At 41.0% G+C, this 27800-nt stretch overlaps 1 protein-coding gene across 8 annotated transcripts in view; it reads right to left on the bottom strand.

The window, feature by feature from the left end:
• The window catches only part of shank3a (SH3 and multiple ankyrin repeat domains 3a), a 333038-nt gene that overhangs the window by 234828 nt on the left and 70410 nt on the right, over positions 1–27800 (bottom strand). For all 8 annotated transcript variants that reach the window (XR_009063172.1, XM_057835980.1, XM_057835982.1 and 5 more), the window contains exon 3: positions 1164–1367. Coding sequence is in view for 7 of the 8 variants with exons in the window: in XM_057835980.1 (XP_057691963.1) it covers positions 1164–1367 (204 nt within the window). In the remaining variant the exon portion in view is untranslated. The remainder of the gene's footprint in view (positions 1–1163; positions 1368–27800) is intronic.

Genomic DNA, 27800 nt, shown 5'->3' with positions numbered 1-27800 from the left:
CTTAACCATAAGTACCTGTACTTGTGTTCCTTGTCCTACAAATATGTGTACTTGTGTGCCTGTACTTGTGTGTATTTGCACTAGAAATACGTGTACTTGGGCGTACTTGCACCACAAGTAGATGAATGTCAGAGTACTTGCACCACAAGTGTATTTGGGTGTACTTGCACCAAAAGTAGGTGAACTTGGGCGTACTTGCACCACAAGTACGTGTACTTGGGCGAACATGTCTATACTTGCACAACAAGTAGTTGTACTTGAGTGTACTTGCACCACAAGTATGTGTACTTGCATGTACTTCAACCACAAGTACATGTAGTTGTGTGTACTTAAACCATAAGTACTTGCACTTGCGTTCTTTGTCCGACAAATATGTGTACCTGTGTGCCCGTACTTGCGTGTATTTGCACTAAAAATATGTGTACTTGGGCGTACTTGCACCAAAAGTATGATTACTTGGGCGTGCTTGCACCACAAGTAAGTGTACTCGGGCATACTAAATCACAGGCACGTGTACATGGGCGTACTTGCACCAGAAGTAGGTTTACTTGGGCGTACATGTGTATACTTGCACCACAAGTAGGTGTACTTGGGCGTACTTGCACCACAAGTAAGTGAACTTGGGCGTACTTGCACCACAAGCACGTGTAATTGGGCGTACTTGCACCAGAAGTAGGTGGACTTGGGCGTACATGTGTATACTTGCACCAGAAGTAGGTGTACTTGGGCGTACTTGCATCACAAGTAGGTAAACTTGGGCGTACTTGCATCACAAGTATGATTACTTGGGCGTACTTGCACCACAAGTGGGTGTTCTTGGGCCTACTCGCACCACAAGTGGGCGTGCATATGTATACAAGCCCAAAACAAGTACCTGTACTTAGGCATACATGTGTATACTTGCATCACAAGTGCATGTACTTGCACAACAAGTACGTGTACTTGGGCGTACTTGCACCACAAGTGGGTGTACTTGTACTACAGGTAAACCGACCAGCATTTTTTTTTTTTTTTATTAATTATAAAGGTCTTAAGTGTGAACGTTTGAATAGCTATCCACTCTAGTGAGCAATCTACCTGAACAGGTTAAATTATTATTATTAATGAATGAATGAATTCAGTTCTTTTTTTTATGTCATCCATTGGGATGTGGGTAGTCCTACCTCCAGATAAGGAACGGGAGCGAGGGACGGGAAGGGGTACTCCCTCAGCTGTCTCTCTTCGTCCAGAAACTTGCCGGCCTTGCCGTTGTACGCCGGCTGGAACAGGCCGTAGTTGAGCACGTCCTTCAGGCTCTGGTTGAGTGTGCACAGGATCCTCTGCTTGGACCGCCAGATGGGAGCATCCACGTTGAATTTCATGCATTTCTGTCGGAATACACAGTGAGAAAACAAAGAATGTTAATCAAAACGACCTTGAAAAATGGTCAAAATGATCCTTAACTTGTTGGCAGCCTCTCGGGGTCACTTTTTTATTTATAACGGGTCACTTCATATTGATTTGGGGACATTTCGAGGTCACTTCCTGTTTATATTGAGTCACTTGGGTTGGAAATTAATAGGAGTGAATGATTGTATTGACTGTTATTCAATGTAATTCGAACAGTAGAAAAAGGTGTATTTTATCCCATTCATTTCCAATGGGCAAAATTTCCTATTCATTTCTAATAGCACTATTTGCCATTGATTTCAATGGCACAAAAACTTCCGTTCACCTGAAATGAACCGGAAGTGAAATTGGACAAAAGTTCGACACGGTTCAGCTAAAATTTGCCAAAAACATACCCATTTATTTCTAATTGGCAAAATTTCCCATTCATTTCTAATTAGCCAAATTTCCCATTCATTTCAATTGAACAAAATCTGCCATTCACTCCTATTGATTTCTTGCGCCTCTAACCCGATATCAATAGGAAGGGACCCCCAAATGCCCCCAAATCAACAGGAAGTCACCTCAAAATGCCCTGAAATCAACAGAGACCAAATGGCAACATGAAGTGAACTGATTTCAACAAGAAGCGACCCTGAAATGCCCACAAATCAACAGGAACTGACTCAAAAATGCCCCCAAAGGAACAGGAAGTGCCCTGATGTCAATATGAAGTCTTCTGATATCAACAGGAAGTTAACTGATTTCAACAGGAAGTGACCCTGGATTGCCTGAAACCCTGATGGGCAAAATTTCCCATTCATTTCCCATTCATTTCAATGCCACAAAAACTTCCATTCACCTGAAATGAACAGGAAGTGACCTCGAAACACCCTGAAATCAGCAAAGAGCAAATATCAATAGAGAGTCAACTGAATTCAACAGGAAGTAACCCTGAGATGCCCGCAAATCAACAGAAACTCACTCAAAAATGCCTCCCAAATCAACAGGAAGTGACCTGTTACCAACAGGTAGTGACCTCAAAACACCCTGAAATCAGTTATCAAATAACAACAGGAAGTGAACTGATTTCAACAGGAAGTGACCCTGGATCGCCTGAAACCCTAATGGGCAAAATTTCCAATTCATTTCCAATCGAACTATTTGCTATTCATTTCAATGGCACAAAAACTTCCGTTCACATAAAATAAACAGGAAGTGACTTGATATCAACAAGAAGTGACTCCGAACTGCCCCCAAATCAACAGGAAGCGACGTGATATCAACAGGAAGTGACCTCGAAACACCCAAAAATCAACAAAGACCAAATATCAATAGATAGTGGACTGAATTCAACAGGAAGTAACGCTGAGATGCCTGCAAATCAACAGAAACTGACTCAAAAATGCCTCCCAAATCAACAGGAAGTGACCTGTTTACAACAGGAAGTGACCTCGAAACACCCTGAAATCAACAGTTACCGAATAACAACAGGAAGTGAACTGATATCAACAGGAAGTGACCCTGGATTGCCTGAAACCCTACAGGGCAAAATTTCCCATTCATTTCCAATAGAACTATTTGCTATTCATTTCAATGGCACAAAAACTTCAGTTCACATGAAATGAACAGGAAGCGACGTGATATCAACAGGAAGTGACCCCGAACTGCCCCCAAATCAACAGTATGCGACGTGATATCAACAGGAAGTGACCTTGAAACACCCTGAAATCAACAAAGACCAAATATCAACAGAGAGTGAACTGAATTCAACAGGAAGTAATCCTGAAATGCCCGCAAATCAACAGAAACTGACTCAAAAATCCCTCCCAAATCAACAGGAAGTGACCCGTTACCAACAGCAAGTGACTTCGAAACACCCTGAAATCAACAGTGTCCAAATAACAACAGAAAGTGAACTGATTTCAACAGGAAGTGACCTTGGATTGCCTGAAACCCTATTGGGCAAAATTTCCCATTCATTTCCAATGGAACTATTTGCTATTCGTTTCAATGGCACAAAAACTTCCGTTCACATGAAATGAACAGGAAGTTACTTGATATCAACAGGAAGTTACCCCGAACTGCCCCCAAATCAACAGTGACCAAATAACAAGTGAACTGATTTTAACAGGAAGTGACCCTGGATTGCCTGAAACCCTAATGGGCAAAATTTCCCATTCATTTCCAATGGAACTATTTGCCAATTAATTTCAGTGCCACAAAAACCTGAAATGAACAGGAAGTGACTCAATCTCAACAGGAAGTGACTCCGAACTGCCCCCAAATCAACAGGAAGCGATGTGATATCAACAGGAAGTGACCTCGAAAATCCCTAAAATCAACAAAGACCAAATATCAATAGATAGTGAACTGAATTCAACAGGAAGTAACCCTGAGATGCCCAGAAATCAACAGAAACTGACTCAAAAATGCCTCCCAAATCAACAGGAAGTGACCTGATATCAACAGGAAGTGACCTCGAAACACCCTGAAATCAACAGTGACCAAATAACAACAGGAAGTGAACTGATTTCAACATTAAGTGACCCTGGATTGCCTGAAACCCTAATGGGCAAAATTTCCCTTTCATTTCCAATGGAACTATTTGCCATTCATTTCAATGGCACAAAAAAAAATCCGTTCGCCTGAAATGAACAGGAAGTGACTCGATATCAACAGGAAGTGACCCCGAACTGCCCCCAAATCAACAGGAAGTGACGCGATATCAACAGGAAATGACCCCATATTGCCACAGACACAATAGAAAGTGGCCTGATATCAACAGGAAGTGACATAGAAATTCCCCGGAATCAACAGGAAGTGACCAAAATGACCTGAAATGCCCCAAAATTAGCTCATTGGCTGGCATTGACGTCCAATCCGTTTGAAGCGGGAGGGTTCCCGCCCAGTTCAAACGGATTGGATGTCAACAAGCGATAAACTCTACCAGAGGGGGTGCTAATGAGCCAAATTTCAGTTTCCCCATGCTGACAGTGCAAAATATTATGTATTAGTTGTTCAATTACACTAGATAGAAAATATAGGCTCCACTTGACTCACTCCCTCGCTTTTCTTCTCCTGTCACGCCGTTGTTTACATGCTCGGCCCGCCGCGCGCCGTGCGCCGGGTATTAATCAGCGTCCCGACGTGGCATACTAGTTCGAGTCACCGGGCTGTGACATTGCACTCTTCTTCAGTCCCTCCTTCTTTTTAATGATATATTTTTAAATCAAAGGACAGGCTTATCGGCTTCAGTTAGAGCGGCGGTAGTGAAGGATTATGTTTCTGTGTGATGTCGGGGTGAAATGTGACTAAAGGGGAAAAAAGCTGAATTCAACCTACAATTCAATAGAGTTACGAGTAGATGGTGACTTTTTTTGGTCAAAAATGTGAACGTTAGAAGTGTTAAGTGTTAAATACGAGTATAAAATATATGGACTAGACTTGTTCGTTCTGGAGAAATCGCAATGGTAGTTTTACTGTGGCAGGTAAAGCCATTAGTCACTTCCTGTTGATTTGGCGGCATTTTGGGGTTCACTTCCTGTTGATATCAGGTCACTTCCTGTAGATTTCAAGACGTTTCGGGGTCACTTCCTGTTGACATCAGGTCACTTCCTTTTGATAGTACGACACTTCCTGCTGATTTGGCGGCACTTTGGCGTCACTCCCTGTTAATATTGGGTCACTTCCTGTTGATATCGGGTCACTTCCTGTTGATGTCAGATCACTTCCTGTTGATTTGGAGGCGTTTCAGGGTCACTTCCTGTTGATAACGGGTCACTTCCTGTTGTTAGTTCAATACTTCCTGTTCATATTGGGTCACTTCCTGTTTATATCGGATCACTTCCTTTTGAATTGGAGGCTTTTTGGTGTTACTTTCTATTGACATTAAGTCACTTCCTGTTGATAGTACGACACTTCCTATTATTATCGGGTCACTTCCTGTTGATATCGGGTCACAGCCTATTGATAGTACGACACTTCCTGTTGATATTGGGTAACTTCCTGTAGATATCGGGTCACTTATTATTGATAGTACGAGACTTCCTGTTGATATCGGGTCATTTCCTGTTGATATTGTACCACTTCCTTTAGATATAAGGTTACTTCCTGTCGATTTGGAGGACTTTCTGGGTCACTTCCTGTTGACATCGGGTCACTTCCTGTTGATAGTACGACACTTCCTGTTGATATTGGGTCACTTCCTGTAGATATCGGGTCACTTCCTGTTGATAGTACGACACTTCCTATTGATATTGGGTCACTTCCTGTAGATATCAGGTCACTTCCTGTTGATTACGAGCCATTTCGGGGTCACTTCCTGTTGATATCGGGTGACATCCTATTGATAGTACAACACCTCCTGTTGATATTGGGTCACTTCCTGTAGATATCGGGTCACTTCCTATTGATAGTACGAGACTTCCTGTTGATATCGTGTAATTTCCTGTTGATATTGTACCACTTCCTGTAGATATAAGGTTACTTTCTGTGGATTTGGAGGCCTTTCAGGGTCACTTCCTGTTGACATCGGGTCACTTCCTGTTGATAGTACGACACTTCCTATTGATATAGGGTCACTTCCTGTTGATATTGTGCCACTTTTTGTAGATATCAGGTCACTTCCTGTCGATTTGGAGGTCTTTCGGGGTCCCTTCCTGTTGACATCGGATCACTTCCTATTGATATTGGGTCACTTCCTGTAGATATCGGGTCACTTCCTCTTGATATTGCGACACTTCCTGTTAGTTGACTTACTGTTGATTTTGGGGCATTTTAGGGTCACTTCCTGTTTGTATTGGGTCACCTCCTGTTGACTTGGGGGAATTTCGCAGTCACTTATTGATATCGTGTCACATGCGCAAGAAATGAATAGGAGTGAATGGCAGTTTTTGTTCCATTGAAATGAATGTGAAATTTGGCCAATTAGAAATGAAAGGGAAATTTTGCCAATGTTTTGGGCAAATTTTGGCTGAACCGTACCTTTTGAGCAAAAACTGTGTTGAACTTTTATCCAAACTTTCGCTTCCTGAATTTTTGGATGTATAAGTGATGTGAAATGGACAAAAAAAATGGAGGACAAGTAGCATGCAAGGCTATCATTATTACACAATATTATTATCAGGGGTTAATCTATTTTGGCCTCCTTATGTTCCGGGACTTATTTGGGCAGATCGGTGCCTCTCGTGTATAGAAAATACTAATAATATATAAACGTTTTTAAAAAATGTATGAAATAAAATAATAAAATGCATAAATTCATCTACAGAACAAATCCCAAGAATTGCATGTTTTTTTTTTTTTTTTTTTTTAATAAAAATTTAATGTATTTTCAAAAATCGGAGATTTGTTGATGCACTGAAAAGCTGGACCAACAAATCATGCCTCTGACATTAAAAAAAATTTTTTTTTAAACTTCTGAAATTTGCAGCTTCTGGGGAGCAAGCATATGCATGTTGTTCTCAGCACCATTTTCTGCGTATGTTCCGGGAACTGTGCCCGTCTCGTCATCCCTGCGCTGTCATATGCGCTTTGCGTTCCGGCACCTTATGATTTACAAATTAAGCACTGATTATTATCATCCAGCACGCTTTGGGTTACTTCATTTCTCCAGGCCGTACAGTAGGTTAAACGGGGCTACTTAAGCGGGACCGCATCGGGCACTAAGTGCTAAGTGTTGTAACGAATTGCAACAATGACAATTACCTCACGCCGTGCGTGGAATTCACAACACGCACCTGCTAATTAGGTAGCATTGCTTCGTGCTCACGCATTCAAAATTGATACACGGATGACCAAGTATCTGCTGAAGGAGGGTCGACATTGTCACACGAAGCGAAGAAGAAAAAAGGTAAGCGTGTCAAAACGTTCCGCCGCGTGACATATGCGCTAATGAACACTTGAGAAAGAAAGAAACGGGGACATTTCAGGTCACCGGTTTGGCCGCGGCGATTTTTACCTACAGCTATGAAACGGCTGACGGACACGCCGAGGCTGACTGCATTTCATTTTGGGCCGGAGTCCAAAAAGAAGACAAATTGACTGCTTATTTTGCTGCAAAGAACAGCATATTGGATTAGTGGAAAAGTTATGCACTAACAGATGATTGAAAAGTAAGCTCCGGGTTTAATATACTTGGGATAAGTGCCGGTCTAATGCATTACTAGCGCTGTAGGATAACGGCAATAATATTGTCAATTGCTGTTGCTATCAGGTCGCTTCCTGTTGATTTGGGAGGATTTCGGGTTCACTTCCTGTACAAATTGGAGAGACAGCGAGAACCAAAAGTGGTATTTGCCATGTGGCTAAAATGGATTTTGCCATATGGCATTTTTTTTGTCATGTGGCAATTTTTTTTTTTTTTTTTTTTGCCATGTGGCAAAATGTATTTTGACATGTGGCAAAATGTATTTTGACATTTGCCATTTTTTATTGGTACGTGGCAAAACCGATTTTTGTTTATGGCATTTTTTTTTTTTTTTTTTGGTACTATACACTTACCATTAGAGCACATAGACATTCAACTGGCACCCAGGTTATGCCATTGACGGCTATGCATGTTCAAATGTTCCGTTCATATTAAATGGCAGGAAAAACGTCTGGTTGTGATTTTTGACCATGCACTTTACATTACACTGCATCCATTATGCCACATACCAAAAAAAAGCCACATGTCAAAATATATTTTGCCACATGGCAAAAAATGGTACATGGAAAAATCAATTTTGCTTCATGGAAAACATAAATTAATAGAAAAGCCACATGACAACAAAAAAATGGCACATGGCAAAATCCATTTTGCCACATGGCCAAAAAATGGCACATGGCAAAATCAATTTTGCCACATGGCAACAAAAAAAAATTGCACATGGCAAAAAAATGGCACATGGCAAAATCAATTTTGCTTCATGGCAAAAAAAATACATGAATAAAAAGCCACATGGCAAAAAAATGGCACATGGCAAAATCCATTTTGCTTCATGGCAAAAAAAAAAAATAAATAAAAAGCCACATGGCAAAAAAATGGCACATGGCAAAATCCATTTTGCCACATGGCAAAAACATGGCACAAGGCAAAATCCATTTTGCCACATGGCAAAAAAAATGGCACATGGCAAAAAAAATGGCACATGGCAAAATCCATTTTGCCATATGGCAAAAAAATGGCACATGGCAAAATCAATTTTGCTTCATGGCAAAAAAATAAATAAATATAAAGCCAAATGGCAAAAAAATGGCACATGGCAAAATCCATTTTGCCACATGGCAAAAACATGGCACAAGGCAAAATCCATTTTGCCACATGGCAAAAAAAATGGCACATGGCAAAATCCATTTTGCCATATGGCCAAAAAATGGCACATGGCAAAATCAATTTTGCTTCATAGCAAAAAAATAAATAAAAAGCCACATGGCAAAAAAATGGCACATGGCAAAATCCATTTTGCCACATGGCAAAAACATGGCACATAGCAAATTCAATTTTGCCACATGGCAAAAAATGCCACTTGGCAAAAAAATGGCACATGGCAAAATCAATTTTGCAACATGGCAAAAAAAAAAGCCACATGGCAAAAAAAAAGGCAAATGGCAAAATCAATTTTGCCACAAGGCAGAAAAAAATGCCACATGGCAAAAAAAATGGCACACGGCAAAATCCATTTTGCCACATGGCAAAAAAATGGCACATGGCAAAATCAATTTTGCCAAATGGCAAAAAAATCCATCTTGCCATATGGCAAAAAAATCGCACATGGCAAATTCAATTTTGCCACGTGGCAAAAAAAAAAAAAAAGCCACATGGCAAATAAAATGGCAAATGGCAAAATTCCACACTGGCTGTTGATTTTGGGGGATTTCAGGGTCACTTCTTGTTTATATCGGGTCACTTGGGTTGGAAATCAGAGTGAATGGAAGTTTTTGTGCTTTTGAAATGAATGGCGAAAAGGGCCATCTGAAATCAACAGGAAACTTTGGCCATTAGAAATGAATGGGTATGTTTTTGGCCATTAGAACTTTTGTGCCCTTTTGTGTGATGTATAAATAATATGACTGTAGGACGAGTAGCATCATTTCATAATCGCACTGCTCTACCCATTTAAATTTGGGGTGTTTGAAGTGTTTCATCAAACCCATCTTAACATCCCGATATTAAGAAAAATCGTAATCTTACATGAAAACCAGACACTTTAGTCATCTTAAAATGAATTGCGCCTAGCAAGACTTTCAACAGCCGTCCCGATGTTTGATCACATCTCGCCGAGTGTGAACTTTGCGGGGACACATCTGGTGTCGGTCGAATTAAGACAGCGCGGCGTGCTTGGAATTTATGATCTCGGAACGGCCGGACCCCTTCTGGCGTCGGAGCCGAACGGTCGACGGAGGAATCGCCCGAGGGTTAACATCTGAGCTGTGGCGACGCACCCCTGAGACGAGGTGCTGGAAAGCGCATTGATTCAATTAACTGGGATTAATGGCCTAGCACCGAGAATAAGACACCTTGAAAAACATCGCTTGAACGTATACTTCACTAGCAAAACGCTGAGGGTGGACTTTCACCCTCGCTTACCCGTGACGGACAGCCGCGTCGGATGAATCGTGCGCCATTGACGAAAATAGACGTCCATAGCAGCCGGAGATTTAAAGTAATGGTGTCAAAGGTCATCTTTAGCTTCATTCAGAGGGCTGTTATTAAAAGCAGACGTGATTAATCGGCAACTAATCGATAAGCAAATGAATGCCGATGAATAGTTTAGATAAGTCGTTGACGTAGTAGATATAGTATAGTATATGGTAGATAGTATAGTATGGATATATCGGCTCGATATATCAATAGTGGCGGTTATCGGTGGGGTGGGTGGTGAGCCTTTTTATACAGTCCACTAAAATATTGTCTGGCCGATATATCGGGCCAATATATCGATATCGCTCCAATATATCGGTCCAATATGTCAATATCGGCTGTTATCAGCAGTGTGGGTAATTAGCCTTTTTGTAAAGGTCAACTCAAATATTGTCAGGCCAATATATCCGGCCGATATATCGGACCGATATATCAATATAAGCTGTTATCAGCGGGGTGGGTGGTTAACTTTTTTATAATAGTCGACTAAAATATTGTCAGACCGGGCCGATATATAGGACTGATATAACAATATCGGCTGTTATCAGCAGGGTGGGTGGTGAGTCTTTTTGTAAAGGTCAACTCAAATATTGTTAGGCCAATATATCGGGCCGATATATCGGACCGATATATCAATATAGGCTGTTATCAGCGGGGTGGGTGGTAAACTTTTTTATAATGCTCGACTAAAATATTGTCAGACCGATATATCGGGCCGATATATAAGTCTGATATTACAATATCGGCTGTTATCAGCAGGGTGGGTGGTGAGTCTTTTTTATAAAGGTCGACTAAAATATTGTCGGGCCAATACATTGGGCCGATATATCAATATCAGCTGTTATCAGCAGGGTGGGTGTTGAGTCTTTTTTATATAGGTTGACTATAATATTGTCTGGCCAATACATCGGGTCGATATACCGATATTGCTCCAATATATCGGTCCAATATATCAATATTGGCTGCTATCAGCACTGTGGGTAATTAGCCTTTTTGTAAAGGTCAACTCAAATATTGTCAGGCCAATATATCCGGCCGATATATCGGACCGATATATAAATGTCGGCTGTAATCAGTGGCGTGGGTGGTTATTCTTTTTATAAAGGTTGACTAAAATATTTTCCGGCCGATATATCAATATTGGCTGTTATCAGCAGGGTGGGTGGTGAGTCTTTCTTTTTTTATAAAGGTCGACTAAAATATTGTCTGGCCAGTATATTGGACCGATATATCAATATCGGCTGTTATCAGCAGGGTGGGTGGTGTGTCTTTTTTTTTTTTTTTTAAGGTTGACAAAAATATTGTCTGGCCGATATATTGGGGCAATACATCAGAACGTTATATATAAAAAATATTGGCGGTTATCGGTGGTTAGTGAGCATTTTTTTAAAGGTCGACTAAAATATTGTCTGACCGATTTATCGGACCAAAATATTAATATCGGCTGTTAGCAGTGGGATGGGTGATGAGCCTTTTTATAAGGGTCAACTAAAATATTGTCTGGCCGATATATCGGACCAATATATTAACTCCGACACATTAATATCGGCTGTAATCAGCAGGGTGGGTGATGAGCCTTTTTATAAAAGTCGACTAAAATATTGTCTGGCCGATATATCGGCCCAATATATTGGGCCGATATATCAATATCGGCTGTTATCAGCGGGGTAGGTGATGAGCCTTTTTATAAAGGTCGACTAAAGTATTGTCTGGCCGAGGAACGATATATCAATATCGGCTGCTATCAGCGGGGTGGGTGGTGAGCCTTTTTATAAAAGTCGACTAAAATATTGTTGGCCAATATATCGGGCCGATAGATCGGACGATATATCAACATCGGCTGTTATCAGCGCGGTGGGTCTTATAAAATGTTGACCGAAATATTGTCCGGCTGACATATCGAACCAAAATGTTTTCTTTTTTTGGGTCAAAATCAGCTGATATTAGCCGATAAATAGCCGATACAATAGAATAATTGTTATGTTCACTGTTAGATATTTCTTATGAAGGTCAACCAATATATGCAGTGTTTCCCACCAATGAAAGAGACTGTGGCGGCCCGCCACAGTCTCGTTTGCGCCCCCCCCCCCCCCGCCGAAAAAAAAAAAAAGATACTAATCAGATGCGTCAGTCAGCCGATTACACAGCTGTAGCCCACTCCACTCTACTACCCGCGCGAGTGAGAGCAGCATTTTAGAGTAGTATTTTATTTATTTATTTATTCATTTAAGAGACGCAAGGGGAACGAGTAGGAAGAATGGGAGAACGAGCGAGATAGCGAGAGATAGCGGTCGCATGTCGTAGCAGCCCGCTGTTATTTTGTTATTGTTTTTCTTTATTATTGTTACTACAATCAAGTGGGTAAGCAAATACAGACTTCTCTCCTTCTTCCCCATATCCGGGGCATTACAATAGTTTGGATCGGACTTTTCGGCGAAAGTGAGCGGTGGACGGCCGTCTTGGACGGAAAGCAAACTTTGATTAAACTTGCGCAGAGAGGCGGGGCCCAAAATAAAGCCTTGCTCTATTTTCAGAGCGTTGGTCACAGTAAAGTATTTATTAGTTCAAGCAGAGTAAAATGATACATATTCACGGTACAAGAACGTCGTTTCCGTGTCCATCGATTGGTAAGAAAAGGCTGTTTGCACGAGTGACGTGTGGGCGCTCCCGTCGGGGGGACATTTCGCGTGGAGTGGCTATTTTTCGGCACAACACCGACGCGCCAACTTCAGACAATTACGGCTGACGAAAGTTGGATAAATGCGCCCCCCCCCCCCCCCGCCCCCCCAATTTCGCGAGCTCTGGGACACTCGAAAAATGACTCTCATACCTCTCCTTGCTAAGTTAATGGTACCTCGATGTGCGTTTGTGTGGAAATTTAGTTCACGAACAACGGGGAAAAAACTATTCACCTTCTCACCGAATCAAGTATAAGTCTTTACACGGCTATTAGAATTCCCCCAGTCCTGTAAATGGGTCAGTTAACAGAAGGACTGTTATTGTTGAGGTAATGTAGTACTTATGAGGGTCAAATAAAAAGGAAAAAGGAGGGCTACGACGGCGGTCTGAAACCCGCGGCTCTTGGGCCGCTTGCGGCTCTTTAGTGCTGCTTCGGAGCTTTTTTTTTTTAAATGGAAAAAGATGGGGGAGGGAAATATATTTTTTGTTTTAATAGGATTTCTAGGAGGACAAACATGATACAAACATTCTTTCAATTCATTAATATTGTAATGAAGTTAAACTTGTGGTGTTATCGTACAACAAAGTAGTCACGTGGTGCGCTATAGGATCCACTGCAGGGAAAATAAACATTTAATCATGAAGGCTAATTATGTATTTCTAGCCAACTTATTCATTTTTATAGTAGGCTAATATAGCTTGTATTGATAATTATAAGGCTTGTACAAGGCTTTTAATTTTTTGCTGCTCCAGACATACTGTATCAGTTTTTTTTTTTTTGGGGGGGGGGGGGGGGGGTCAAATATGGCTCTTTCGACAGTTTGGGTTGCCAACCCTGAGTCACTACGAGATGTAAGTCGTACTATTGCTACGAGAAAAAAAGTCGCATTATTACATAGGGTAACGTAGCTGTAATCAGCAACGCATTTTACATACATGTACCGTAGCTGAGAGCTATAACATTAGCCTAGCTAATGAAATATTTCAAATATATCTTTGTTATGGTTCTTCTTGGGGGGAAAAAATAATGAAAAAAAAAAAAAAATCGCCGTGGCACGACATGGTGTGGCTGTCCGACTCCGATGCAGCCCACCACCACAGTTTCAAAAAATCCTATGGTCAGAGACCCTCCCACCACAGTCTCCTAAAATCCTGTGGGAAACACTGATATGGATTTTTTTTTTCAAGATCTGCCGATATCAGTCGATATATAGCCAATATAAGAGGATAACAGTTATTTTTATATAATGGTTGACCGATATATGGATTTGTTTTCCCTCCCAAGATCGGCTGATATACCGATACAATGTATGAACTTTGTGTTCAATATCGGCTGTTATCAGCTGGGTGGGTGATCATCCTTCTTGTAAAAGGTCGACCGAACCATTGTCCGACTGATATATCGGGCTGATGTTTTTTTTGTTTTTGTTTTTTTTTTTAAATCGGCCGATATTAGCTGATATATAGCCGATACAATAGAATAATTGTTTACTGTCTGGTTGATTATATTTCTTACAAAGGTGGACTGATACATGGATTTTTTTATTTTTTAAGATCGGCCGATCATCCATCTTATAAAAGGTCGACCGAACCATTGGCCGACTGATATATCGGGCCGTTTTTTTTTGTTTTTTTTTTTAATCGGCCGATATTAGCTGAAATATATAGCCGATACAATAGAATAATTATGATATTTCTTATAAAGGTCGACTGACATATGGATTTTTTTTTTTTTCCAAGATCGGCCGATATCAGCCGGTATTAGAGGATAATAGTTATTTTCATATAATGGTCAACTGATATATGGATTTTTAAATTTTTTTTAAAATATCGGCCGATATCAGCCGATATAACAGTATAATAGTAATTTTCATATAAAGGTCAACCAACATATGCCCCCCCCCCCCCCCATCCTCCAAAATCGGCCGATATCAGCCGATATAACTGTTATAGTCACTGTTTGGGTGATTATCAGACATTGACTTGAGCATCTGTAAAAATGTTAGCTTTGTTAGAAGTCTATCGAGATTGTATAGTCTGCTAGTATAATTGATTAGCACTTTAGCTAAGCTAATATACTGTTGTGATATAATAGCATTAACTGTGTACTCAATACAAAAAAAGTTTATATTAGTCTGAGCATGTTTAAATTCAAGATAACGAAGAACCGAGTTATGCTAATTTGAATTTTACACTATCATGCTAACCTTTTTGCAACTTTCTTAGTTACTGTATGTAAAAACGCGTGGGTGGGCGCCAACATGCAGTCACGGCAGTTTGGCCATGTCAGAACGACTCGTTGTAAAGTGTGTAAGCCACTGCCTAATCGTTTGCAACACTCGCTTGCAAAGTACACATTTAGCATGGCGACCGACACACTTGTCTCTCACGCTAAGTATCGCATTACCGCTAAGATTTGACTGCGACAGGCGTGACCCGAGGGCTTTAACTCGCGAGACGAGGACAACTCGGAACCGCGACATTAGCGTTGACGATGTTGCTTACTCAACGACACCGCTGCGAGTGCAACTGTACTCTTCTAACACTTGGATATTTTTGATACTGGCATAAATTCCGCACGGTAGAGCTGGCAAAGCTAGGGCTAGCTTAAATTTCAGAATAAAATGCACATATAAATCGCACTCGACTATGTCCATGTTGTAATATTTTTGGTTTGACAGTATTTATTCTTTTACTGACGTTTTACAATACTAACTGATTTTTACTTTAAATTTTACTGTGCGAAAAAAGAAAATAGGAATTCAACACTCTAAAACTCACCTGAGAATGAGTCGCACCACCCAAATTTCATAAACCATAAGGGACAAAATGGCACATACCTAGCTTAAACTGAACCTGACTATTTGCCGCGACAGGAAATGACTGAAAATCAACATGAATTGACTTGTAAATGCCCAGAATTAATAGGGAGTGACCCAAAATGAACAGGAAGTGATCTGCACTTCCCCAAAATCATGGATGTGACCTTGAAATGCCCCCAATATCCACAGGAAGTGACTGAAAATCAACAGCAAATGACCTGAAGTGGCCTAGAATCAACTAAATTGACTGAAAATCAGCGGGAAGTGACCTGTTAATTCTCAAAATCAACAGAAATTGACCCAACATTAACAGGACCTGCAATTCCCCGAAATCATGGACGTGACCTTTAAATGCCCAAAATTCAACAGGAAAGGACTAAAAATCAAAAGCAAATGACACAGAATCAACAGAAAGTGACCTGTAAATGTTCAGAATCAACAGAAAGTGACCCAAACTGAACTGAAAGTGACCTGTAATTCCCTTAGGTCATGGATGTGACCTTAAAATGCCCCAAAATAAACAGGAAGTGATCTGGAAAACAAGAGCAAATGACCTCAAATGCCCCAGAATCAACAGGACATGACTGAAAAACAACGGGAAGTTAATAAAAAGTGACCTGTAATTCCCCGAAATCATGGATGGACGGGATGTGACTGAAAATCAACAGTGAAATGACCTGTAAATGCACAGATTCAACAGGCAATGCCCCAAAATCAACAGAACCTTACCCAAAATACCACCATATCAATAGGAAGTGACTGGAAAACAACAGTAACAGACCTGTAAATAATCAGAATCAACAGGAGGTGACCCAAAATGAACAGAAAGTGACCTGTAATTCCCCTAAATCGTTGATGTGACCTTGAAATGCACCAAAATCAAAAGAAAGTGACTGAAAATCAACAGCAAATGACCTGAAGTGCCCCAGAATTAACAGAAAGTGACCTGTAATTGCTCAGATTCAACAGGAAATGCCTTAAAATCAACAGGAAATGACTGAAAATCAACAACAAATGACCTGAAATGCCCCAGAATCAAAAGGAAGTGACTGAAAATCAACTGGAAGTAACCTAAAAATGCTCAGAATCAACAGGAAGCGAACAAAAATTAACAGAAAGTGACCTGCCATTCCCCAAAATCATGGATGTGACCTTACAATGCCCCAAAATTCAACAGGAAGTGACTGAAAATCAACATCAAATGGCCTGAAATGCCCCAGAATCAAAAGGAAGTGACTGAAAATCAACTGGAAGTTACCTAAAAATGCTCAGAATCAATAGGAAGCGAACAAAAATTAACAGGAAGTGACCTGCCATTCCCCAAAATCATGGATGTGACCTTGCAATGCCCCAAAATTCAACAGGAACTGACTGAAAATCAACATCAAATGGCCTGAAATGCCCCAGAATCAACAGAAAGTGACTGAAAATCAACAGCAACGGACCTGCAAATGCAAGTGGCCCAAAATCCACAGGAAGTGACCTGCAATTCTCCAAAATCAACAGGAAATGATTGAAAATAAATAGGAAGTGACCTATAATGCCCCAGAATCAACAAGAAGTGACGTAAATACTCAGAATCAACAGGAAGTTACCCAAAATTAACAGGAAGTGACCTGTACTGCCCCAGAATCAGCAGGAAATTACTGAAAAATCAACAGGAAGTGATGCGTAAATGCTCCGAATCAACCAGAAGTTGCCCAAAATTAACAGGAAGTGACCTGTAAATTCCCAGAATCAGCAGGAAGTGACTGAAAAATCAACAGGAAGTGATGTGTATATGCGCTGAATCAACTAGAAGTGGCCCAAACTTAACAGGAAGTGACCTGTTATTCCCCAGAATCAGCAGGGGGTGACTGAAAATCAACAGGAAGTGATGTGTAAATGCTCAGAATCAACAGAAAAGTGACCCAAAATGCTCAGAAAGTGACCTTAACTCCCCGAAATCATGGATGTGACCTTGAAATGACCCCCAAATCAACAGCAAATGACCTGAGGTGCCCCAGATTCAACAGGAAGTGACTGAAAATCAACTGGAAGTAACCCAAAAATGCTCGGAAACAACAGGAAGTGAACAAAAATTAACAGGAAGTGACCTGCAATTCCCCCAAATCATGGATGTGACCTTGAAATGCCCCCCCAATTCAACAAGAAGTGACTGAAAACCAACAGCAAATGACCTAAAAGGCCCCAGAATCAACAGGAAGTCACTGAAAATCAACAGGAAGTGACCTGCAATTCCCCAGAATCAACAGGAAGTGATTGAAAATATGCAGGAAGTGACCTGTAATGCCCGGGAATCAACAAGAAGTGACCCAAAATGAACAGGAAGTGACCTGTACTGCCCCAGAATCAGCAGGAAGTGACTGAAAATCAACTGGAAGTAACCCAAAAATGCTCAGAATCAACAGGAAGCGGACAAAAATTAACAGGAAGTGACCTGCAATTCCCCAAAATCATGGATGTGACCTTGAAATGCCCCCCCATTTCAACAGGAAGTGACTGAAAACCAACAGCAAATGACCTAAAAGGCCCCAGAATCAACAGGAAGTCACTGAAAATCAACAGGAAGTGACCTGCAATTCCCCAGAATCAACAGGAAGTGATTGAAAATATACAGGAATTGACCTGTAATGCCCGGGAATCAACAAGAAGTGACCCAAAATGAACAGGAAGTGACCTGTACTGCCCCAGAATCAGCAGGAAGTGAATGAAAATCAACTGGAAGTAACCCAAAAATGCTCAGAATCAACAGGAAGCGAACAAAAATTAACAGGAAGTGACCTGCAATTCCCCAAAATCATGGATGTGACCTTGAAATGCCCCACCAATTCAACAGGAAGTGACTGAAAACCAACAGCAAATGACCTAAAAGGCCCCAGAATCAACAGGAAGTCACTGAAAATCAACAGGAAGTGACCTGCAAATGCAAGTGGCCCAAAATCAACAGGAAGTGACCTGCAATCAACAGGAAGTGACCGAAAATCAACAGCAACTGACCTGATAAAGTAAATGGCCCAAAATCAACAAGAAGTGACCTGCAATTCCCCAGAATCAACAAGAAGTGATTGAAAATAAACAGGAAGTGACCTGTAATGCCCCAGAATCAACAAGAAGTGACCCAAAATGAAGAGGAAGTGACCAGTACTGGCCCAGAATCAGCAGGAAGTGACTGAAAAATCAACAGGAAGTGATGCGTAAATGCGCCGAATCAACCAGAAGTTGCCCAAAATTAACAGGAAGTGACCTGTATTTCCCCAGAAGCAACAGGAAGTGAATCAACAGAAAGTGACTTGTAATGCCCCAGAATCAGCAGAAGGTGACTGAAAAATCAACAGGAAGTGATGCGTAAATGCTCCGAATCAACCAAAAGTGGCCTAAAATTAACAGGAAGTGACCTGGAATTCCCCAGAATCAGCAGGGACTGACTGAAAATCAACAGGAAGTGATGTGTAAATGCTCAGAATCAACAGAAAAGTGACCCAAAATGCTCAGAAAGTGACCTTAACTCCCCGAAATCATGGATGTGACCTTGAAATGAGCCCCAAATCAACAGCAAATGACCTGAGGTGCCCCAGATTGAACAGGAAGTGACTGAAAATCAACTGGAAGTAACCCAAAAATGCTCAGAATCAACAGGAAGCGAACAAAGATTAACAGGAAGTGACCTGCAATTCCCCAAAATCATTGATGTGACCTTGAAATGCACCAAAATCAAAAGGAAGTGGCTGAAAAATCAACAGCAAATGACCTGAAGTGCCCCAGAATCAACAGGAAGTGACCTGTAATTGCTCAGATTCAACAGGTAATGCCCCAAAATCAACAGGAAATGACTGAAAAATCAACAACAAATGACATGGAATGTCCCAGAATCAACAGGAAACGACCTGTAATTCCCTCAGATCATGGATGTGACCTTGAAATGCCCCAGAAATTCAACAGGAAGTGACTGAAAATCAAGAGCAACGGACCTGCAAATGCAAGTGGCCCAAAATCAACAGGAAGTGACCTGCAATCAACAGGAAGTGACTGAAAATCAACAGCAACTGACCTGCAAAAGTAAATGGCCCAAAATCAACAAGAAGTGACCTGCAATTCCCCAGAATCAACAGGAAGTGATTGAAAATAAACAGGAAGTGACCTGTAATGCCCCAGAATCAATAAGAAGTGAAATAAATACTCAGAATCAACAGGAAGTGACCCAAAATGAACAGGAAGTGACCTCTACTGCCCCAGAATCAGCAGGAAGTGACTGAAAAATCAACAGGAAGTGATCTGTAAATATTCTGAATCAACCAGAAGTGGCCCAAAATTAACAGGAAGTGACCTGTAATTCCCCGGAATCAGCAGGGAGTGACTGAAAATCAGCAGGAAGGGATGTGTAAATGACCCAAAATGCTCAGAAAGTGACCTTAACTCCCCGAAATCATGGATGTGACCTTGAAATGCCCCCCCCAAATCAACAGCAAATGACCTGAAGTGCCCCAGATTCAACAGTAAGTGACCTTGAAATGCTGAGAATGAGCCGAAAAATCCCCAAAAGCAACAGGAAACGACTGGAAAATCAACAACAAATGACCTGAAATGTCCAAGAATCAACAGGAAGTGAGTGAAAATCAACAGAAAATGACGTACAAATGCCCCAGAATCAACAGCAAGTGACCTGTAATTCCCCCAAATCATGACTGTGATCTTGAAAGGACCCAAAACTCAACAGGAAGTGACCCTGAAATACCCCAAAATTAAACTCCATTGACCGCCATTGACATCCTATCCATTTGAACTTCAAACGCGTACAAGTACCCTAATCGGTGTAACGCTATTGCTAACCTTTAAAGTGCCTGTGACACGAAAAAGCATGTTTATTTCATAATACACGCGGTATTTTATGCCCCTGAATGATATGGACCGCTTGGATGTGTGTGGAAGCGATCGCTATATTTATTTAGTTTTTTGAATCCCGCGCCATGAAAATGAGTGACTTCCGGCTTCGGTCTTGCATTGAGGAGGAGGGCGCTGTGACGTGTACGGTAGAAGACGTTCTCTTCACTATACAGTGTACTGTTGTGTATGAGGACGAAGGATTCAGCTGATTTTGCGGATTAATACTTTTATTTTTTGCATCACGCCAGCCAAACGGCTGCAGAAAAATCATTCTGTATGCGGGAGAGGCGTATGCGCCTTTTTGGAGTTTCAAAAGGTTCCCATTCACCGTGGATATTTACTGTGGGACCATTGGACTTACAAGGAAGTGAGTAAACATCTTGTTTTGTATTATGTCAAATACGAATACAGTGATTACAAAGTAAACACTATAAAATTCCTTTAAATAAAGGACTACTTACGTTTGATCATTGATAGGCATGTAAAAAGCTATCCTCATGCTCATTAGCAGTTAGCTGTTAGCGCGTTAGCTACACAACAACTCCAGCCACCCTCCTCCAGGGAACGAACTGTAAATTGCTCTCCGCCGGGCGGTTTGCCGATCCGCAAAGAAACTCGACAACCGGGTCGTCATGTCAAATAATCCAGGCTAGTTATGTGTGATTTTCCACTTCGAAGACTTTGAAACATCCCTCGGTTCGGGTTAGCATGTCGGCTAGCTGTCACTGCTTCTGGTCTGTTTACATTCTCCGAAGCCGGGGAAGGGAAATTACATATGTCCGATTTAGGTGTCATAAAATATCGTTCGGGAGGTGTGACAGTAAAGGTGAAGTCGACTGTTTTGACCATTATGGAGTAATTTTGCCATTTCGTCTTGAATAAATGGATTTTTATTGTTTTATATTCCATTTAGCACAAGATTGTTATTTGTCATGACCATGCCATTTATTTAGCAATTGGGGAAAGTACTTGGGTAAAAAGAATATCCTGTAAAAATATTGAAGTAAAGAGACAGAAACAATGACATTTTGCCGCTCTCTTCGTCGCGTTTTCCTCATTGTGAATAGTTCCCCCTCGACGGGCTGACTGGTCCTTCTCAAGCCATTTATATAGCTATTGGGGAAAAATACTTGGATAAAAAGAATATCCTGTAAAAATATTGGGAGTAGAGAGACTGAAACAATGACATTTTGCAGCTCTCTTCGTCGCGTTTTCCTCGTTCTGAACAATTCCCCCTCAATGGGCTGAATAGTAAAACCGATGAGCCTAGTCTACCGCTGACGTCATCCACCTGTTGGGGACGCTAAAGCCCTATAATGGTAGGCGTGGCTAACCGGCAGATTAAAAGACTAATTTCTCGTCATCTGCGCTTTGCTAAATTGTTGTATATAGTCGAATTGTCTCAAAATATGATTCTAATTCACATAATAATGCCATTTAAGACTTTTTTTCTGGTGTCATATGCTCTTTAAAACCTTTCAGTGACTAGCAATATCAATCTCCCATCGCAAGCTATTTTCCACTTTTCAATTCACTTTTCGGCTAAAACACAATGATGGAAACTAGCGTCGGTGCTAAAAGCCAATCTTCTCAATACAGACATAAAAGCGGGCGAATGTAGCACTTGGCGGCGTATTGGCAGATAGCTATGACGCGATTGCCTGTAAAGCTCACAATTTCATCTTATCCTTCTCACGAGACGACTCCGTCTCTCGGCGGACACTCCGGGGAAAGCCAAACATATATTAGCATCTAGAGTCCTCGGCTTTTTCTTAGTTGTGGATATATATTACAAGCGAGAGATGAGCTGGCAAATGCTTGGCGCGTTTGGACCAATATTAATGTTTCCATCAACTTCAAAGCCGCTCTGGGGAATACTTGCATAACAGGAGAAAAACAAGAAGCGCAACGGTATGGGTGACTGATACGGCACTGAAATGACATCACCAATTCTAATTAAGTACTCTAATGGCGTACCGCACGCAGGCTATTTTTAGACCGTGACGTCGCATCGTAAAGCGGAAGTAAAGCCGAAGCGGGACATTATAGACCCGCCCTCTCATAGACCCAACGTAAAAAGTGCTACTTTTCTCCGGTAATCTTTCAAAAACGAACATGCAGATCAAGCATTGTTTTTTTGCAACTTGTAGAAATGACTCTAGACATTGCGACACATGAAGGATGTTTTCTTCATACGTTTCCGGAAACCAAAAACTCGGGAGGAAAAAATGTGAAGACCAAATCAACTTGCGCGGACTTTAACGCCAGCTCGGCGAATCCATTCACGTTATATGCAGTAAACATTATGTTGGGTTAGCATGGTCTTTCAGAGGACAAAGAGGTAAGCCATTTTTATATTTTTAACTTGTTTTTTTTAGCGTAACGTTGTGCCGTACTGCTTCTGTTTGACAATGAATGACCTGAAAAGAATTACAATGGTATCTGACTGCCACTGTTACCATTTCTTTTATGTAAAAAAACAACTTTAGTAAGGGGGAAGTGTAAAGAAGTTAAAGGATTAAGATGTGTTATCAATGAAAAAATTAAAAGTGTTCGTTGGCTGTCACCGAGTAGCATTTGCGATCGCTAAACAAAGCTAACTAAATTACCCCCAAGGACGGTAAGAGACGTAGGACAAACAGAGGATATATATAAGAAAGACAGGGCTGATGGTAAAGGATAGCTTGTTGAAACCAGAGAATGTCATTGTCAGTCGCATCGATAAAAAAGCTAAAGCTATGCTTAGGTCGGCTCGTTTTTTTCGTCTTTTTCAGCCTTGGACACTAAAGCCATCTCTTTAACTGAAAAATTGTATGTTCAACATCTTTGCCAGTGAATTTGACACCAGGCACATCATTTTCGGAGAGAATTGGTAGGTTTAGCTCTGTAACATCTCCATCGTAGACGATTTCCATTCATTTCCTGTTAGGGACAAAACGGTGACTTGTCCCTACTTAGCAACAGTAGCTAATATCATGAATATTAATGAGCGGAAGTGACATGTTATTTGCGGTACGCCATTTCGGACCACTGGTCGCCCTACCCAAGATGGCCACCAGCTAATCACGCCGCTGTAAACACCCTTCCCAAGATGACGATAGACACCCATGTAGCATAAATATACAGTGGGGCAAATAGGCATTTAGTCAACCACTAATTGTGCAAGTTCTCCCACTTGAAAATATTAGAGAGGCCTGTAATTGTCAACATGGGTAAACCTCAACCATGTGAGACAAAATGTGGGGAAAAAAACAGAAAATCACATTGTTTGATTTTTTTAAAGAATTTATTTACAAATCATGGTAGAAAATAAGTATTTGGTCCATACCACAAGTTCATCTCAATACTTTGTTATGTACCCTTTGTTGGTAATAATGGAGGCCAAACATTTTCTGTAACTCTTCACAGGCTTTTCACACACTGTTGCTGGTATTTTGGCCCATTCCTCCATGCAGATCTCCTCTAGAGCAGTGATGTTTTTTGGGGCTGTAGTTGGGCAACACAGACCTTCAACTCCCTCCACAGATTTTCTATGGGGTTGAGATCTGGAGACTGGCTAGGCCACTCCAGGACCTTGAAATGTTTCTTACGAAGCCACTCCTTTGTTGCCCTGGCTGTGTGTTTAGGATGATTGTCGTGCTGAAAGACCCAGCCACGTCTCATCTTCAACGATTTTCACTCAAAATCTCTCGATACATGGCCCCATTCATTCTTTCCTTTACACAGATCAGTCATCCTGGTCCCTTTGCAGAAAAACAGCCCCAAAGCATGATGTTTCCACCCCCATGCTTCACAGTGGGTATGGTGTTCTTCGGATGCAATTCAGTATTCCTTCTCCTCCAAACACAAGAACCTGCGTGTTTTCTGAAATTTCCAGGTTCGCGGTGAATAGGTAGCAGGCACACTTTTGCTGAATAGACTATGTTTATTGATTAGAAAATGCAGAATAAATTAGATTTATTGATTACAATCCCACAAAAGCAAGCAAACAGATATAAAAAAACAAGCAAACAAATGGTAACGAGATGCTAGATTTGAGTTTGTTAATCTCAAAATCCCCACACAGCACAACTAGTTGTCCCTTAGAAATGAAACTCGCTTACCGTGACAAACGAGTGGGAAGCCAACAACACTCCAGTAAAGTGTCAAAAGGACAAAAGCTGGGCGGTCCGTACTTAATCCACCAGCGGACTTCAATGGTCGCCCGGAAATGTTCGGTTTTTGTAGGGACGCGCCCCCCGGAGGCGGAGAGGCCAACTTCCGCCCCCGAGCAAACATTTAAGCTACTTTTGGTTAAGCCCCCCTTGAAAAAGGGCTTTTCACATGGGACAAATGAGCTGTGCTGCAACAGATGCAACAAATGTTAAATATTATGGGTGCAAAACAAGTTATCTCTATGGGACCCAGGTGTGTAGTAAAACAATACTATGGTGCAAAACAAGTTATCTCGTGAGATTCTCAAGCGCGTCTCCTAACTATGGGAACAAGGTGAAAAACAATAGAAGTTGTTACAATCTATGTCACAGAAGCAATCATACATCAAAAAAGCATAATGTAATATTTTCCCGCATCACTCCGTTTTTATCAAAAACTTCTATTTTGGTTTCATCTGACCATAACACATTCTCCCAGTCCTCTTCTGGATCATCCAAATGCTCTCTAGCGAACCGCAGACGTGCCCGGACGTGTACTGGCTTCAGCAGGGGGACACGTCTGGCAGTGCAGGATTTGAGTCCCTGGCGGCGCATTGTGCTACTGATAGTAGCCTTTGTTACTGTGGTCCCAGCTCTCCGTAGGTCATTCACTAGGTCCTCCCGTGTGATTCTGGGATTTTTGCTCACCATTCTTGTTATCATTTTGATGCCACGGGGTGAGATCTTGGACGGAGCCCCAGATCGAGGGAGATTATTAGTGGTCTTGTATGTCTTCCATTTTCTAATAATTGCACCCACAGTTGATTTCTTTACACAAAGTGTTTTACCTACTGCAGAGTCTTCCCAGCCTGGTGCAGGTCTACAGCTCTTTGGTCTTGGCCATAATGGAGTTTGGAGTTTGACTGACTGAGTTTGTGGACAGGTGTCTTTTATACCGATAATGAGTTAAAACAGGTGCCATTAATATAAGTAACGAGTGGAGCCTCGTTAGACCTCTTTGACAGCCAGAAATCTTGCTTGTTTTTTTTTCACATTCTGTCTCTGATGGTTGAGGTTTACCCATGTTGACAATTACAGGCCTCTCTAATCTTTTCAAGTAGGAGAACTAGCACAATTGGTGGTTGACTAAATACTTATTTGCCCCACTGTATGTCACCACATAAAAATGTTTTGTTTTTTTTATCACACCCTCCCTTGCACTGTAAGCAAACTGCAGCTTTTGGAATATGTAAAAAGGTTGTCCACCCGATTGCCTGCCTGAGCGGTCCACTGTCCGACAAGCAACAACTGTTTTGTCCAACTGGACAAGCCTATTCGGGGGTGGGGATGACCTCTAAAGGTGTGTGAAGTGTCATATGTCACCACATAAATGTTTTGTTTTTATCACACCCTCCCTTGTGCTGTAATTCTTCTGCAGTAAATAATGTAGCATAGATATATAGAGTACAGTTAATCACTAGTAGAATGTTTGTTCTAAAGATGTCCCAATCGATCGGGATGCCGATCGCTTGGGTCCGATCACGTCATTTTCAAAGTATCGGAATCGGCATAAAAATATCGGACATGCCTTTTTTTAATATATATATATATATATTTAAATTAAATCGTTTTCTCATTGTATTTAACGTTACAGAAAAAATGTCTTTCATTCATCCAGAGTCTTTAGTTTTGGCTTAAAGTAGGGCTATCCAATTTATCGCATAAACGGCGGTAATTATTTTTTTTTAATTAATCATGTTAAAATATTTAATGCAATTAACGCATGTGCTGCACGACCCACTCACGCATTGTCGCGTTCAATCTATAATGGCGCTGTTTTACCTATATATAGAGCTCTTAAACATGTGTAATCCATGTGACATGGTTAGTGATGATTGGGATTGATAACAGAATCATTACATAATCTGCCAAATGATTCCATAGTATTGAAACACTCCCTACACTTGTCGCTGCGACAGTGCAGTAAAGCTGCGTGTGCTAAATCTGTTGGCCCTCTGGGGGCCCCTGCTGGCTGGGGGCCCTATGCAATTTCCTGGTTTGCCTAATGGGTTGCGACGCCTCTGCTTTTGACAGGCTGTGGGCCTTGGCAAATGCCACACAGTTTTTTTTATTCGTCTGCACCCTGAGAGATTTTTCGTGTTAATTTTCGTGATATTTTGTGTTAATTTGGGGTCACTTCCTGTTGATTCTGAGGCATTTACTGGTCTCTTCCTGCTGATTTTGGGTTACTGAAGAGGAAAAACCTGTAAATGCCCGCAAAAGACTGCGAATGATCCGCCATTGACTGCGCTCGACGTCCACTCCAGTCAAATTGAATTGGATGTCTTAGCGCCGTCATTGGCAGCCAGTGAGCTAATGTGTTCTAACTAGAGATGTCTCGATCGATCGGGTCCGATCACGTCATTTTCAAAGTATCGGAATCGGCAAAAAAATATCGGACATGCCTTTTTTTTAATATATATATCTTTTTTAATTAAATCGTTTTCTAATTGTATTTAACGTTACAGACATAATATGTTACACTCATCCAGAGTCTTTAGTTTTGGCTTAAGGTAGGGTTATCAAATTTATCCCGTTAACAGCGGTAATTAATTTTTTAAAAAATTTATCAATTTAAAATATTTAACGCAATTAACGCTTGCGCTGCACGACCCACTCACGCATTGTCGCGTTCAATCTATAATGACGCTGTTTTACCTACGTATATATAGAGCTAAAAGGCAGCGTAAAATGAGTAGAGTGAATTTTGTCAACCTTTGGAGCCTTTTTTTAATTAGCTAAAGCCTTACAATCCCTCTCCCTACGATTAGAAATATCGTGGGAAGCAATGTGGGGAAGAAATGTAGTAATTGATCTTTTTCTTAACACCCTATGTTATTTCCCAACGCAGAGAAGATATATCAATTGGTACCACTACGCACAGTCATGGTTGCACTTCCCATCATGCATTTGGGCAGAACAGTTAAATGGCTACAGTATCATTTCCTGAAAGCTCAACAAATACACTAGATGGCAATATTTAGTCACAATATACAAAGTCACATTTATTCTTTAAGAATTACATGTCTTTCTATCCGTGGATCCCTGTCACAGAAAGAATGTTAATAATGTAAATGTTATCTTGAGGATTTATAGTCATAATAAACAAATACAGTACTTACGTACTGTATGTTGAATGTATATATTCGTCCGAGTTTTATTCATTTTTTTCTTAATGCATTGCCAAAATGTATATGATCGGGAAAAATTATCGGGAATGATTGGAAT

Source organism: Corythoichthys intestinalis, chromosome 5 (genome assembly GCF_030265065.1).
Source record: "Corythoichthys intestinalis isolate RoL2023-P3 chromosome 5, ASM3026506v1, whole genome shotgun sequence".
Classification (NCBI taxonomy): Eukaryota; Metazoa; Chordata; class Actinopteri; order Syngnathiformes; family Syngnathidae; genus Corythoichthys; species Corythoichthys intestinalis.
Note: the sequence above shows the minus strand (reverse complement) of the source record. Positions and strands in the feature narration are given on the sequence as shown.